This window comes from Acinonyx jubatus, chromosome D2 (genome assembly GCF_027475565.1).
Source record: "Acinonyx jubatus isolate Ajub_Pintada_27869175 chromosome D2, VMU_Ajub_asm_v1.0, whole genome shotgun sequence".
Taxonomy (NCBI): Eukaryota; Metazoa; Chordata; class Mammalia; order Carnivora; family Felidae; genus Acinonyx; species Acinonyx jubatus.
The window spans coordinates 71,833,729-71,846,330 of NC_069393.1; the positions used below are offsets into that span (position 1 = coordinate 71,833,729).

At 44.2% G+C, this 12,602-nt stretch overlaps 1 protein-coding gene across 5 annotated transcripts in view; it reads right to left on the reverse strand.

The window, feature by feature from the left end:
* SHTN1 (shootin 1) overlaps positions 1–12,602 on the reverse strand; it is a 100,801-nt gene that overhangs the window by 23,285 nt on the left and 64,914 nt on the right. For all 5 annotated transcript variants that reach the window (XM_027063207.2, XM_027063206.2, XM_027063209.2 and 2 more), the window contains 2 exons: positions 7,049–7,158; positions 3,813–3,866 (listed from right to left, as the gene is read on the reverse strand). In XM_027063207.2, the coding sequence (XP_026919008.1) occupies positions 3,813–3,866; positions 7,049–7,158 (164 nt within the window). The remainder of the gene's footprint in view (positions 1–3,812; positions 3,867–7,048; positions 7,159–12,602) is intronic.

Here is a 12,602-nt window from a genome sequence, read left to right on the forward strand (position 1 = left end):
TCAGTTGGTTAAGCATCCGACTTCAGCCCAGGTCATGATCTCACAGTCCGTGAGTTCGAGTCCCACATCGGGCTCTGTGCTGACAGCTTGGAGCCTAGAGCCTGCTTCAGATTCTGTGTCTCCCTCTCTCTCTGCCCCTCCCCTGCTCATGCTGTCTCTGTCTCAAAAATAAATAAAAACATTAAAAAAAAATAAAAAAAAAAGAAAAAGAAAAAGATATGTGACTGTGTACATATAAGCACACATACACCTTGCAAGGATATCTTTTAAGGAAGAATTTCTCCCTCACAATATTCTCTCCTTTTTATTTGGATAACAGCATTAATCCCCCAAATTCTGTGGTGAGCTACCCTCTCATCACACCTGATACTGAAAGGTTCTGTTTTCCAAGTTCTAATCTTTGAATCTCAAAACTTTTTTCTCCATCCACTGACTGATGTGACTGACTCAGCTAGTATGGGAGTGAACTTGAAATATGCAGACACTTGGGGAGAAAAGAAAGATGTCTACATGATTCTCAACTGGAATGACCAAGGAGCTCAGCTAATAAAGTACCAAGATTGTCTAAATTATCTATTTATGTTATCATCATAAACTCTGAGAATCAGAAATTAACTTAGAAACCATATGGTACACAGAATTCCTTCCACTTTACAGAAAAGAGAATTCAAACTCAGTGAGCCTTGGGGTTTGGGCCAGGCCCCACAGTAAGTCAGTGATAGGCTGGACTTGAACGCAGGTCTTCTGATTCCCAAGCCAGCGTTCAATCCTAGTCCCCATGTTGGTCAAACGTTCATGACACTGACTTATCTAAGTGTTGGTTGGCAAAATCAACTATCCAATAATTCCTGGGTACCCTGAGAAACTGAAAAGTGCCTGGGAAAAACCTGAAAGAGAATTTCTTAGAAGTTGTTTTTGTTTAGGGGCACCTGGGTGGCTCAGCTGGCTGAGTGTCCGACTCTTGATTTTGGCTCAGGTCATGATCTCACAGTTTGTGAGTTCAAGCCCCACGTCGGGCTCTGAGCTGGCAGTGCGGAGCTTGCTTGGGATTCTCTGTCTCCCTCTCTTTCTGCCCCTCCCCTGCTTGCTTTCTCTCTCTCAAAAGTCAATAAACATTAAAAAAGTTGTTTTTGTTTGATTTAGAGACAACTGAACTTGAAAGAGACTTTTAGATCAATCTGTAGGGATTTATTCTTCAGACATCGCTGTGTCCACTGAGAGTGACATTCACATGACTGGGGTAACTTGACAGGCATCCAAAACCTCCAGAAAACCTTGTGTGACTAGGAGAAGTAAACCATAGATTTTTCTTTTTAATCTACAACTTTTAAAAGTTCAGTGTCAGCAGGCTTGGAGAAATAAGTTCAGTCCACACTGAGACTGTAGCAATTGACTTGGGAAGTGTCCACATGCAAACAGAGTGAGATTTTCCAAATGCCAAACCAGACATGTGTTTCCTACTCATGTGCTTTCAGCAAAAGGCCAAATCTCTTAAGGACATTTAAGGACATCTCTTATGATGTCCCTCCAACTCAGGTCACATCTGATTTTAGCAAAAACACCAGTTTATTCCTGGTTTCTGTTCTACAGAACTGAACATGGCATTCCTTGGTTTCTTGGTCTCTCGTAACAGGTACTGGCTCTCACTGCAGTGCCAGTGGGCACGCTTTCCATGCTCTTTCCACGTTTGCTTCTCACGTGCCATAACCACGAGGCAGGGTCATGTGCGCTGCTGGGTCTGTGCTGCTGGGTACTAACTCTGATAACCCCAATAGCGTACGCACCAGCAAGAAGCACCAATAAAGCCCCACCTGAAGGGGGCTTGCTTTCTCTCTCTCTTACAAGAAGTTGTAAGCTTTCTCGGCCCCAAGTGACAAGGGGTTATAAATCCTCCGTCAAAGGGAACCTCCATGGGGGTAACTGGAGAGTTGCCATTTGGCAAAGAAGAGTAAGGGAGAAAAGTGAGTTCCACTTTTTAAAAACAATGCAATGAAAGAGCATTGCCAGGGGGCACCTGGGTGGCTCAGTCGGTTAAGCATCCCCAGACTTCAGCTCAGGTCATGATCTCACGGTCTGTGAGTTTGAGCCCCGCATTGGGCTCTGTGCTGATGGCTCAGAGCCTGGAGTGTGCTTCAGATTCTGTGTCTCCCTCTCTCTCTCTCTCTGCCCCTCCCCACTCATACTCTGTCTCTCTGTCTCTCTCTCTCTCAAAAATAAATAAACATTAAAAAAAAGAAAAAAAGAAAGAAAGAACACGCCAGAATTAACAGCTATTAGTGGCACATTAACGCCAGATCCAGTAGAGAAATCTAATAATCCATCCAGAGCATGAAGGATGGGGGTAATTTGCAGAAAAGAAAGAGGTTTTGACAATTTTTATAATTTGTAAATTATTTCCCAAAAACCTATTCTGCAAACTTCTCTCCTTGAAGTGGCACAAAATGTATAGTGAACATGATCTTTAAGAGCGACGCTATAATTCAGTAAACTTGCTACTATCTAGCATTATCAGGAGTGGGATATCTTAGCTCATCAAATATCATCTGTATCTTAGACAGATGTCTGATGTTTTCAAATAAACCTGATTTTTAAATAGTCAACCTCAGTGTAGTTTACTCTTTCACTGATGGTCAGAACTCTATTCTAGGGCATCTTCATGAACAGGAATTAGCATTCTAATGCAGAGACAACAAAAGGGCCTAGCGTAGGGAGTTCTCGCTGGATAACAAGATTTTCTCAATAAAGAATCCGTTGGATAATAACCACGCTACTTTTTCAATGGGTTTAACACTTCATTCCGTAGGTGGAACACCACTGTGAGGGAGGCTATACCTCTCTTCAGTACTAACGCCACTCACCTAAAAGTAAAGCAGACTAATTAAGCCATTCTGAGTTAAGTCTGCTGTTTCATGCTTGATGAAAATAATTTTGTTTACCACAATTATGTGGATGTCTCCATGCAATGCGTAATTAGCACAGTAACAACACACACGGGAATATTAGTTCTGTACCCCCGCCCCCACGTTTGTTGACTTACTGTGCATAATAACTGGGATTGAGACTGTAACAGGATCTGAGAATAGAGCCCTTAGTATCTGGTAACATTTTCGGAGTGACGCGTTCCTCTCTGACAGCAAGTGCCCGACAGGGCAGCGCTCTTGTGTTCTGCTGGCAAAAGCTCATATGCTTTGGAAAGAAGAAAACTGGCTGGAGAGGGGCATGAGGCCTGTTCTCCAACGGACGGGAGTTGCTTGTAGAAAATGAAGTTGGTAGCATAAAGAAAGGGACTTTTATTCTATTCTCCAATTTATCACCAGATAATTTTTTAAACTGTGAGGAAAAGCAGACTGCGACCCTGATCGTAGCATATGTGGATATTTGGGTAGGAGCTCAGATTTACATTTTGGCACCAAAGGTTCCACATTCAGGCCCTCAAATCAAGCACGATCCACGCAAGAGTCTCTACTGTGTTTCCATTATGACCCAGCATGCCCTGGTCCTTAGATCTGGTCACTTCATCTTGAAGCTGTCAAGCAAGGACTGGAGGGCAAGAACAGGAAATAATGATTCTGGTGCAAGTGCAACCATTCTTCTAGAACAGGAACAGCAGAGTAGTGACACATCACAAACATTAACATGCCCGATGGAGGCGTCCACAGAGCAATCAAGCGAGCTATCAAAAAGAACTGAGGGTTATGGCAAATGAAAATGAAACGCATCACAACCAATTATTCAGAGAAATAGATTACAAAAATATTCTCCTTTCATTGTCCCATGAACTAAAAATAATAAAACCAAAGGTCTGTTCTTACCAGTATTCCTTTTAGCTCATTCACTGCACTCTCAGAGCCTTTTGAAGATTCTGGCTACAATTTTAAAAAGAAAGCACAATTAGTAATTCAGTTTTAAAAGTCTACACCGAGATTTTTACGGGGCAAAGTGTTGGCAACTTATATGGACTACTGGGGGTTTTTTGTTGTTGTTTTTTTTTTTAAGTGAGGTCTATGTCTTACGGTTAGGAAAAAAGATTAGACATGTTAGTGTTCCCAAGTGGCAGTTAAACAGACAGTTAGGAGAAACAGTCAAGGCATAAGGACTCGAGCTAGCATCTTCTAAATGCCATTTTGTTACTTCCTGTCGTCACCACACAGAGAAAAGATTTCGATTCCAAAGATTCGATTTCAAAGTATTCAGAACTTTTTACACAGAACTGTTCTCCACTTGCGTCGCCGGGCCTCTAACAGCGAGCGACGACCAGGAAGGCAGCAGCACAGAGCAGGAAGCAAGCGACAGGGCAGAAACCTCTCTCAGCTCCGACAGCTCCAGGCAGAGGCCGCGGGGCCTGCTGCGGGGATCTCAGGACGGAGCCAGGGGCAGGGGTCGGCCAAGAACCGGGCTTCACGGGAGAACATTAGCATCACCGGCCACCGAAGCGGTTAGAAAGCTCAGAGGGCTTCTCTTCTGGCCACACTGTGAACACAGCGATTTGAAATGCAGTTCTGGGTAATGTCTGCCCGCCCCTCACTCCCTCACAGTCTCCGTGGATCCCTCCACTAATTCACCGGAGGGAAAATCTAGCACGAGGTTTTCAAAGAAAGACCCGTGATCTCCTCCCCTGTCCCACTTCCTTCCACAGGGGACGGAGATGAAGAGAAAGCCTGCGGGGGACTCCCTGGCCTCTGGTTCCTGGAAAAGAGGCAAAGCTAATTTCTCTCGCATCAAGAAATGGGAAGTGATTAACAGCGACCTATAACCCTTTCCTCTCAAAAGTTATTGAAAGAATAAGATCCTGTTCCAATTTTTTAAAAGTGGACAGTGAGAGGGAAAGAGGGAATGGGAGGGAGAGGTAGAAAGGGGAGGGGGGGGGAAGGGAGGGAGAGAGAGGTTTGCTGCTCATGTACAGATTAGACCAAGACATTCAACTTTCGCAGCCTGCGCTTTCTGGGAAATACGCATGCCACCAGCGCCAGTCCTAAGTGCCAGTCAAAAGCTCTAAGACACTAATTATAACCACAACGGTATCAACAACAAACGTCAAGGAATTTAGAAAAGATGCAGTTAAATTAGTATTCTTAAGGCAGGCTTGACTTCTGCAGGTAAACTGTTCGGGCGATTACGGCTGAACAAGCGCCCGGGGCTATGTGCCACTCGGGCGCCCTGGGCGAAGGCAGGAGCCTGGGCGAGCCTGGCCGGCAAGCACTCTCATAGCTCGTGACCTTGCAGGAAAGCACCGAGGCCCTGGGGGTGGGGGTGGGGGTGGGGGTGTCTGGAGGCGCATGCAGTGGCTTATTTCCAGGGTTACTGACCGGGTTCAGCACTACATCTACGTGATTTAAGGATTACCGGCGGAAAACCCAGTCGTCCACTGATCCTTGAGCAGTTGCTCTCCAGTTTGAACTGACATTAACTAATGTGTAACTGTTGGAAGAGGCAGGGCAGGAAAGAAGAAGGACAAAGTGATACTCTGAGAATGAAGGGACATCCGCAACAGCGACGGCTTAGGACTTAACACGTTCTCGACGTTTTTCTCTCCAAACTAATTTTGTTTCTTTAGGATGCCGTGTTTTCCTCTAGTCCGTTTGGTTTAGCTTATTCTTTTCAAGACAGTTGTGACTTGAAAGTCTTAAATAGGACTTCGTTTCAAAGATTCCACTTAGAGCCCCCATTTTCAAGTGGTTCCACGCTTCGGTCCGTGTGCGCCCGACAACAGCCCCGTGGGTCGGAGAGGGCCGGGGCTCCGCCCGTTCCGGGGAGAGTTGGGCCTGGGAAGCAGGGGAGCGGGCCCGGCCCCACCTCCAGCAACAGGACGCTCCACACACCAGACACCAGCGCTCAACACTCGTGCCAGACTGTCTACACCCTATCCCTTACCTGGAGAACTCCTCCCAGAGCACGGCACAGGCCAGCACTCCACGCGGCCGGCCAAAGCTTCCATTTCACGGGACGGGAATCTGCTCTCCCAGTGGGGTATCTTGCCCTCTTTCCATCCCCCTTTCTGTGGACAGCCCGGGGCACGACAACTCCCGCCTTGCCTGGCTACCTCGCCTGCCTGTGACCAAGTGGCAACTACTAAGGCCAGCAGAATTTGCACCCAACAGTTGTGCTCCTTGGGGACACTGAAGCAGGTGAACGGGGGCATCCGTGAGAGTCAGAAAGAGCCTTAAAGTTTGGTTTAAAAGAAGAAGAAGAAAGAGGACCAACCTGATGATGCTTTTTTACAGGAAGGAAACGAAAAAACATTTCTCAAGACAAACACCAAAAACTGTGTTCTTAGGTCTGTTTACATGGGACACACCTACAAAGAGACAGAGGCACTGAACTAGATTCTAGGTGCTGCCATAGACCTTGGCGCTCACTGTGGTCTAGTTTGGAAGACGGCTGGTGATAGATACACACAAAATTTTTTCCTCAAACTGTCCTGGAACAGGTTTGTAAAATTAGTAAAAACAATCCGATGAACCTCACCGTTTTTCAGAAGTCGGCTTAGGTCTGTTGTGACATCATCATGTGAGGCCACCTGCCCACCCAGCCCTCCTCTACTTCACACTCAAACAGAAGCCTCAGGAAGGCAAGGATTTTTGTCTCCTTTGTTTACTGCTTTATCTCCAGTCCCTGAACAGTACCTGGCACAGAGCAGATACTCAATAAATACTTGTTGAATTACACAAAAGAACCAGGAATTAAAGAAAAGAAAGGGTGTAATAATTATTTGTTTGGCATAACCGTTCAGATCAAGCAGAGGAGGGCACCCTGCTTAAGTAATCTCTACAACCAGTGTGGAGCTCGAACTCACAACCCTGAGATCAACAGTCACTTGCTCTACTGACTGAGACAGCCAGGTGCCCCCACTTTCTCTCTACAGGGATTTAGGTCAACGGTGGCTCAGAGTTCTCCTGAAATGTGTTTGTAGAAAAGTAAAGGCTTTTACGACACATCAGTCTCATCCTAAGATTTCACAGTCAGTCCTGGTGCAGCTTTCATCAAACTTGGAACTTGTACACTTGCGAAAGGAAACATCACGGGAGGGGAAGAATTAGTCATCCCGTACCTTTACCTTCGGTCTAGCTGTCTGATTCACTGGCCTAAGATGAACTCCCTTTTTAATTCTATCCATCATCTCTTCGACGGCTTGCCTCTTCAGATCCGTGACTTCTTCGGCTGTCAAAGAACACACATGTAAATCATCTTATGTTACAGGAAAACAGCTACTTGCTATTTTTGGTGACTTAGGAAACCTGCACGTTGTAATTAACCACAGTGTTTTCTCAGACGAAATCACAAAACATCGCATAACAATTTACAGAGGTTAGCAGCTACCAGGTAGCCACACTTTTTTTTTTAATTAAAAAAAATCCTATAATAAAAGATCTGTTTTTTAAAAATACAGTTCTAAAATCTGAGGTCTAATTTGTAGCCTGGAAGTCAATATTGGCTCATCTCTGTTAAATAAGTGAACAGAATTTGGTTCCATTTGTCAGCATAATGATAGACTTACATTTCTCCAGCTTTGTACCCCAAATAATCATTCATCTTTGCCTCCGTGATGTTTTTAGAACTTATAACATCCTATGTCAAAGGAATCAGCCCAAAGAAGGAATAACTATCAAAAAGCCCATTTGAAAATAAAAGATAAAAGAGATCTGTTAACTTGCCACAGTCAGAAGATGAATAGCAAATAGGTGAAATCTATTTTTAAATTGCCATCTTTTATTTAGGAATCACAACGGAAGGAAACATTCACACAACCCTTTTTCGAGTCTTTTAAAACTGTCAATGTTAAAAGAAAACACACACCCAGAAATGATTGCAATTAAGTAATTAAATTTGATTTAAAAAATTTCAACTGTCTATTGTCTAACCTTTGCACGATTTTGCTACAAAAACAATGAAGCTGCTGAAATATGCATCAATTAGATGAATATAGCTGAGGTGGGCTTAACGCTATTGATTAGAATAATGAAATCTGTCTCTTGCACAACAGCTTGACCAAAGAAGGTACTGAATCACGTTTGGAACATTTATCACCATTAATGCCATTCTAGATCTTGTGTTTACACCCGCCTCATTCACTGCAACCGATATATTTAAGTTTAAATACCTCATAAAGACCTTCCACTTGGGCTCTCTGGAACACTCCACAGTGTGGGGCATATGGTAGGCACTCAGCAGGTATCTACCTGCTGAATGACTTATTCAAGTTTTGGCTTTACATGGCTATTAATATTTTTGCTATTTGAGCAGGAATAACCAAATCCCAAAGGACGACTTATAAATGGAGGCCATCATAACAATGACCCCAAGCCAATGGACAGGAGTGTTGGGCTTTGCACTAATGAGGCCTACGTTATGGCTTCTTTTTCTGCCATGTGGCCTTCACGCTAACACAGAGTAGCTATTCCTCGTACGTCGTGCCTAGGGGAGCAACTAGATGAGTCCAGAAGGTTTTACCATCCTCACCTCAGCAGCACCTCAGTGACAGGATCACTGCTCTATTCATCAAACAACCTAGGTCTTCTGGTACAGTCCTGACTTCAGATAGGGTCCTGTCATCTCCACAGGCCACTGAAATGCTGGGAATGAAAAGTTCTCAATACCCAAATAGCATTTTTCAGATCCAGATGGCAAGGAAGCACCCTTCACCAGGCAACATGGGAAACATGGCAACAAAGTCAATAAATGAAAGAAGGCAAGACTGTGGGTTGATCAACTGTATGCCTTTAAGTAGCATTTTCTCGGGCAGCTTCTGCTGACGGCTCCCCAATCAACAAGGGGACAGATAAGAATATCACTCGGGATAGAGATTTACTCCTTCATTCATTCATTCACTCACTCACTCATTCGGTATCTGAATACCCATTATGCACCATGCGGTGCTTTGGCTGACCCTATTCAAAGTCAGGGGAGACACAAACCCAGGTCTGCCATTCGAGCACCTGGTATGGGTATGGAAGTTATTCCTTGGAATTTTTTTTTTTAATCCTAAAAAAAACCATTTGATTTTCAGAAAGCCTGCCATTTGGAGTGAGCCTTAAGAAGAGCTGCATGGCAACAGGAACACTGCCGACAAACAGATTAGCACTCTGTAAGGAATGACTGAAACCCAATTAAATGCACCATACAAAAACTAATTAAGGCAGACAGATGGAGAATTATGGTCAACACCATTCAAATCTGCTGCAGCATCTAACATAACAGGAATTTAAAGTAGTTTCTTATTTTTGCTTGCCAGAATCATAGTGATAATTCAGAGAAGGACCACTATCTGTATTGTGTACAGATTATAAACCAGGCTTTAATTTCTTAGTCTTTTTCAAAGGTAAAGGCTTAATTGGTCTTAAGAAAAAGAAATCACTCTTATCAGATCCCCTACTCGGACACAATACAAGGGCAACGCTAGGTTAGCTACACAAGCTTTCTCTCTCACCGACCCTGTTTTTGAACTAGCAAAAAGCAATCTATACGAACTTCTCAACTATTAAGCAGTTCTAATAAATCTGCAAGAATCACCTACAGAGAGCTCATGGCATGTTTTGTAATTCTTTCTGCGATCCCGCAGTTGGTAATTGTCTCACAAAAGCATGTAATCAGAAGGACAATAGAAATATGCAGGATGCTGGAGATTAAGAAAAGGGACCAATGAAGACAACAGGTCTAATGTCACCGAACTGCCACAGGAAAATCAAATCAAATGTTCTTTGAGTTAGTGCTTCAAGGTCAGTCTTGGATCAGAAAGCTACATGTAATTAATTGAGGCTTAAAGTTTAAGACCCACTTGAAAAATAAGTTCGTTCCTCAAAGAAAAGACCCACAGACAAAACCATCACCTTGTTGCTCAATAAAACCTTTTGTTATTACCTACAAGAAAGGAAAATGATTTTTTTTAAATTCCACAGGATTACTTTTCTCTTTCACTAACATTTTCTAAAAGGCATTTAAAAACAATCTTATGCCACCACGATGGGCAAAATTTCTAAACAACGCATCATGGTTGAATGAGTTTGAGTGTGACGTAAGATCATAACGTTAAGGATATTCCCTTAACTACAGTGATTACAAGAGCCTCCCGAATGAGGACTACTACCCCTCAAAGAGTAGCTGGAACCTTGTCCTTTTTTTTGTTTTTGTTTTTTTAAGCTAACATTTTGAGTACTTTCTATATGCTCGGTACTACTCTAAACAGTTTACATGTTAGGAGACTCGTTAATTCTCACAAGCACCCTATGAAATAGGAACTACGATTTTCTCCATTCAGTAGGTTAGCAAACTGAGGTAAGACAATACCAACATATTAATGACCTAAATATATGACAAAACAGCAAGCATACCTCTGAAATCTCAGAACTTGTTCAATAAATGCATTCTTATCAAAATTAGAGTTATTAACTTCAAAGTTTGTTATTTCTACTTCTAGAATATTCCACAGACCTTCCCCTACAATCAAGCTTTTTTTTTTTTTAACGTTTATTTATTTTTGAGACAGAGAGAGACAGAGCATGAATGGGGGAGGGTCAGAGAGAGGGAGACACAAAATCTGAAACAGGCTCCAGGCTCTGAGCTGTCAGCACAGAGCCTGATGCGGGGCTCGAACTCATGGACCGCAAGATCATGACCTGAGCCGAAGTCAGCCGCTTAACCGACTGAGCCACCCAGGCGCCCCTACAATCAAGCTTTTTAAGAGCCATTGGTAACAATAGTTTCTTCATTCATCAGCTCTGAGAAGCATATCAAGTAGCTAGTGAAAGCCACCATAAGATGCTAACAAAAGATAATACTGTTAGTAAGACTGGTCTCTACTTGTAAATGCAAACTCCAAGGTGTTACAGACGACCCCAATGTCTGATGCTCTGTACTTACTCATCATGCATTTAATCACTGTTGATTTATTCATTTAACAACTAGCTTTTAGTTTGAACTACTAACAAGTCACTATAAATAAATACCTTGCCAGACAGAGAGAAGCTCCAACCACGTATGGCTGTGGTCCATATCACTTAAGGCAGTATAGTTTTAGGGTGGCTTCAGTTTAAAATCTCATGAGCGACTTCTGGATCAGGAACGTGATATCCCAGGTAATAATCCAATAGCTCAAGAATGAGGGAGAGACTACTGCCCCATTTCATGAATTGTAAATGAAGTATCACTTTCATTTCAAGGAAAACTGTATGGTTTCTGAGACTGGGGGTTAAGAAGCTCAGAACTTTGTTTTGTTTTAACTTTAAGGGTGCTGTGGGGGTTGACAAGCTAATAATGTAATTTACTTAGACAGGGAAATCATTTTATGCTGACTGCCCTGCCAACCCTCTAAGACTTACCAACTGTCCCAAAACAAGATGGAAACACAGCTTTCATTTGTAATGGTGCTGCGAGGCTCCGGCTAGGAAAGATAGGGTCGGGTCTAAACCTGGATTCATTGAAGATGCATATAAGGGGCGCCTGGGTGGCGCAGTTGGTTAAGCGTCCGACTTCAGCCAGGTCACGATCTCGCGGTCCGTGAGTTCGAGCCCTGCATCAGGCTCTGGGCTGATGGCTCAGAGGCTGGAGCCTGTTTCCGGTTCTGTGTCTCCCTCTCTCTCTGCCCCTCCCCCGTTCATGCTCTGTCTCTCTCTGTCCCAAAATAAATAAATAAACGTTGAAGATGCATATAAGCTGTGGGAGACCTGCAGACAGGAGTAAGCCCTCAAAGAGCTTGCAATCTCTTCAGGAGGAGAGATGTAGAAATAACGCAAACACCACAGCGGAGGCTGGGGGATGGGACATTACAAAATCCGAAGCAAAAAGCTATAGCAACACAGAGCAATGAGCCAACACTCATAAATAAGGGTGGCTCAGTCAGTTAAGCGGCCACTTCAGCTCAGGTTACAATCTCACAGTTCAGGGATTTGAGCCCCACATAGGGCTGTGTGCTGACAGCTCAGAGCCTGGAGCCTGCTTCAGATTCTGTGTCTCCCTCTCTCTCTGCCCCTCCCCCACTCACGCTCTGTCTCTCTCTCTCAGAACTAAATAAACATTAAAAAAAAATAAGTGGCAGTGGAGGAAGAGCCTGGAACCTGCACAGGAGAGGCAGAATTAGAACCCCTTGCCAGAGAAAGCTCTGAGTAGACTAAAGGCAGCAGGCAATGCGGGAATGAGGAAAGACAGAGCAAGCGCACAGGGGGCCTCGAGGTAATGGTCCAGTCATAAGGAGGAGCAGATGTAGACAAATGAGGCTGAGGTAACAGCAGAGAACCATCGATAAGCAGCCTACAGGGTCTGGACTCTATTCTGATGCAGTGAGAAGCGTAGCACTGTCATAGAACGTGGGACAACGGATCTGAGAATGTCACCCTGCCAGTGGCAGGAAAGCGGCTGGCCTGGATCAATGAACCTGGGGGGTAGGAAAAGGGCGCCAAGAAGTCTGTACCAGCCTGGGCTCGAACCGGGCAAATCCACCACGCTTTGCAACTAACAGCTGCCAGGCAAACGTGCTGAGCTTCGTGTGGGTTCTACTGGTCTCCGCTGCTCTCCGTGTGGCTGCGCACCCCTGCCCGCAGCCCTGTGAGCCGATGACTCTACTCCTGGCCGCCCAGTGCCTCTGCTCGATGGGCAAGCTCTTCTTCCCCCAC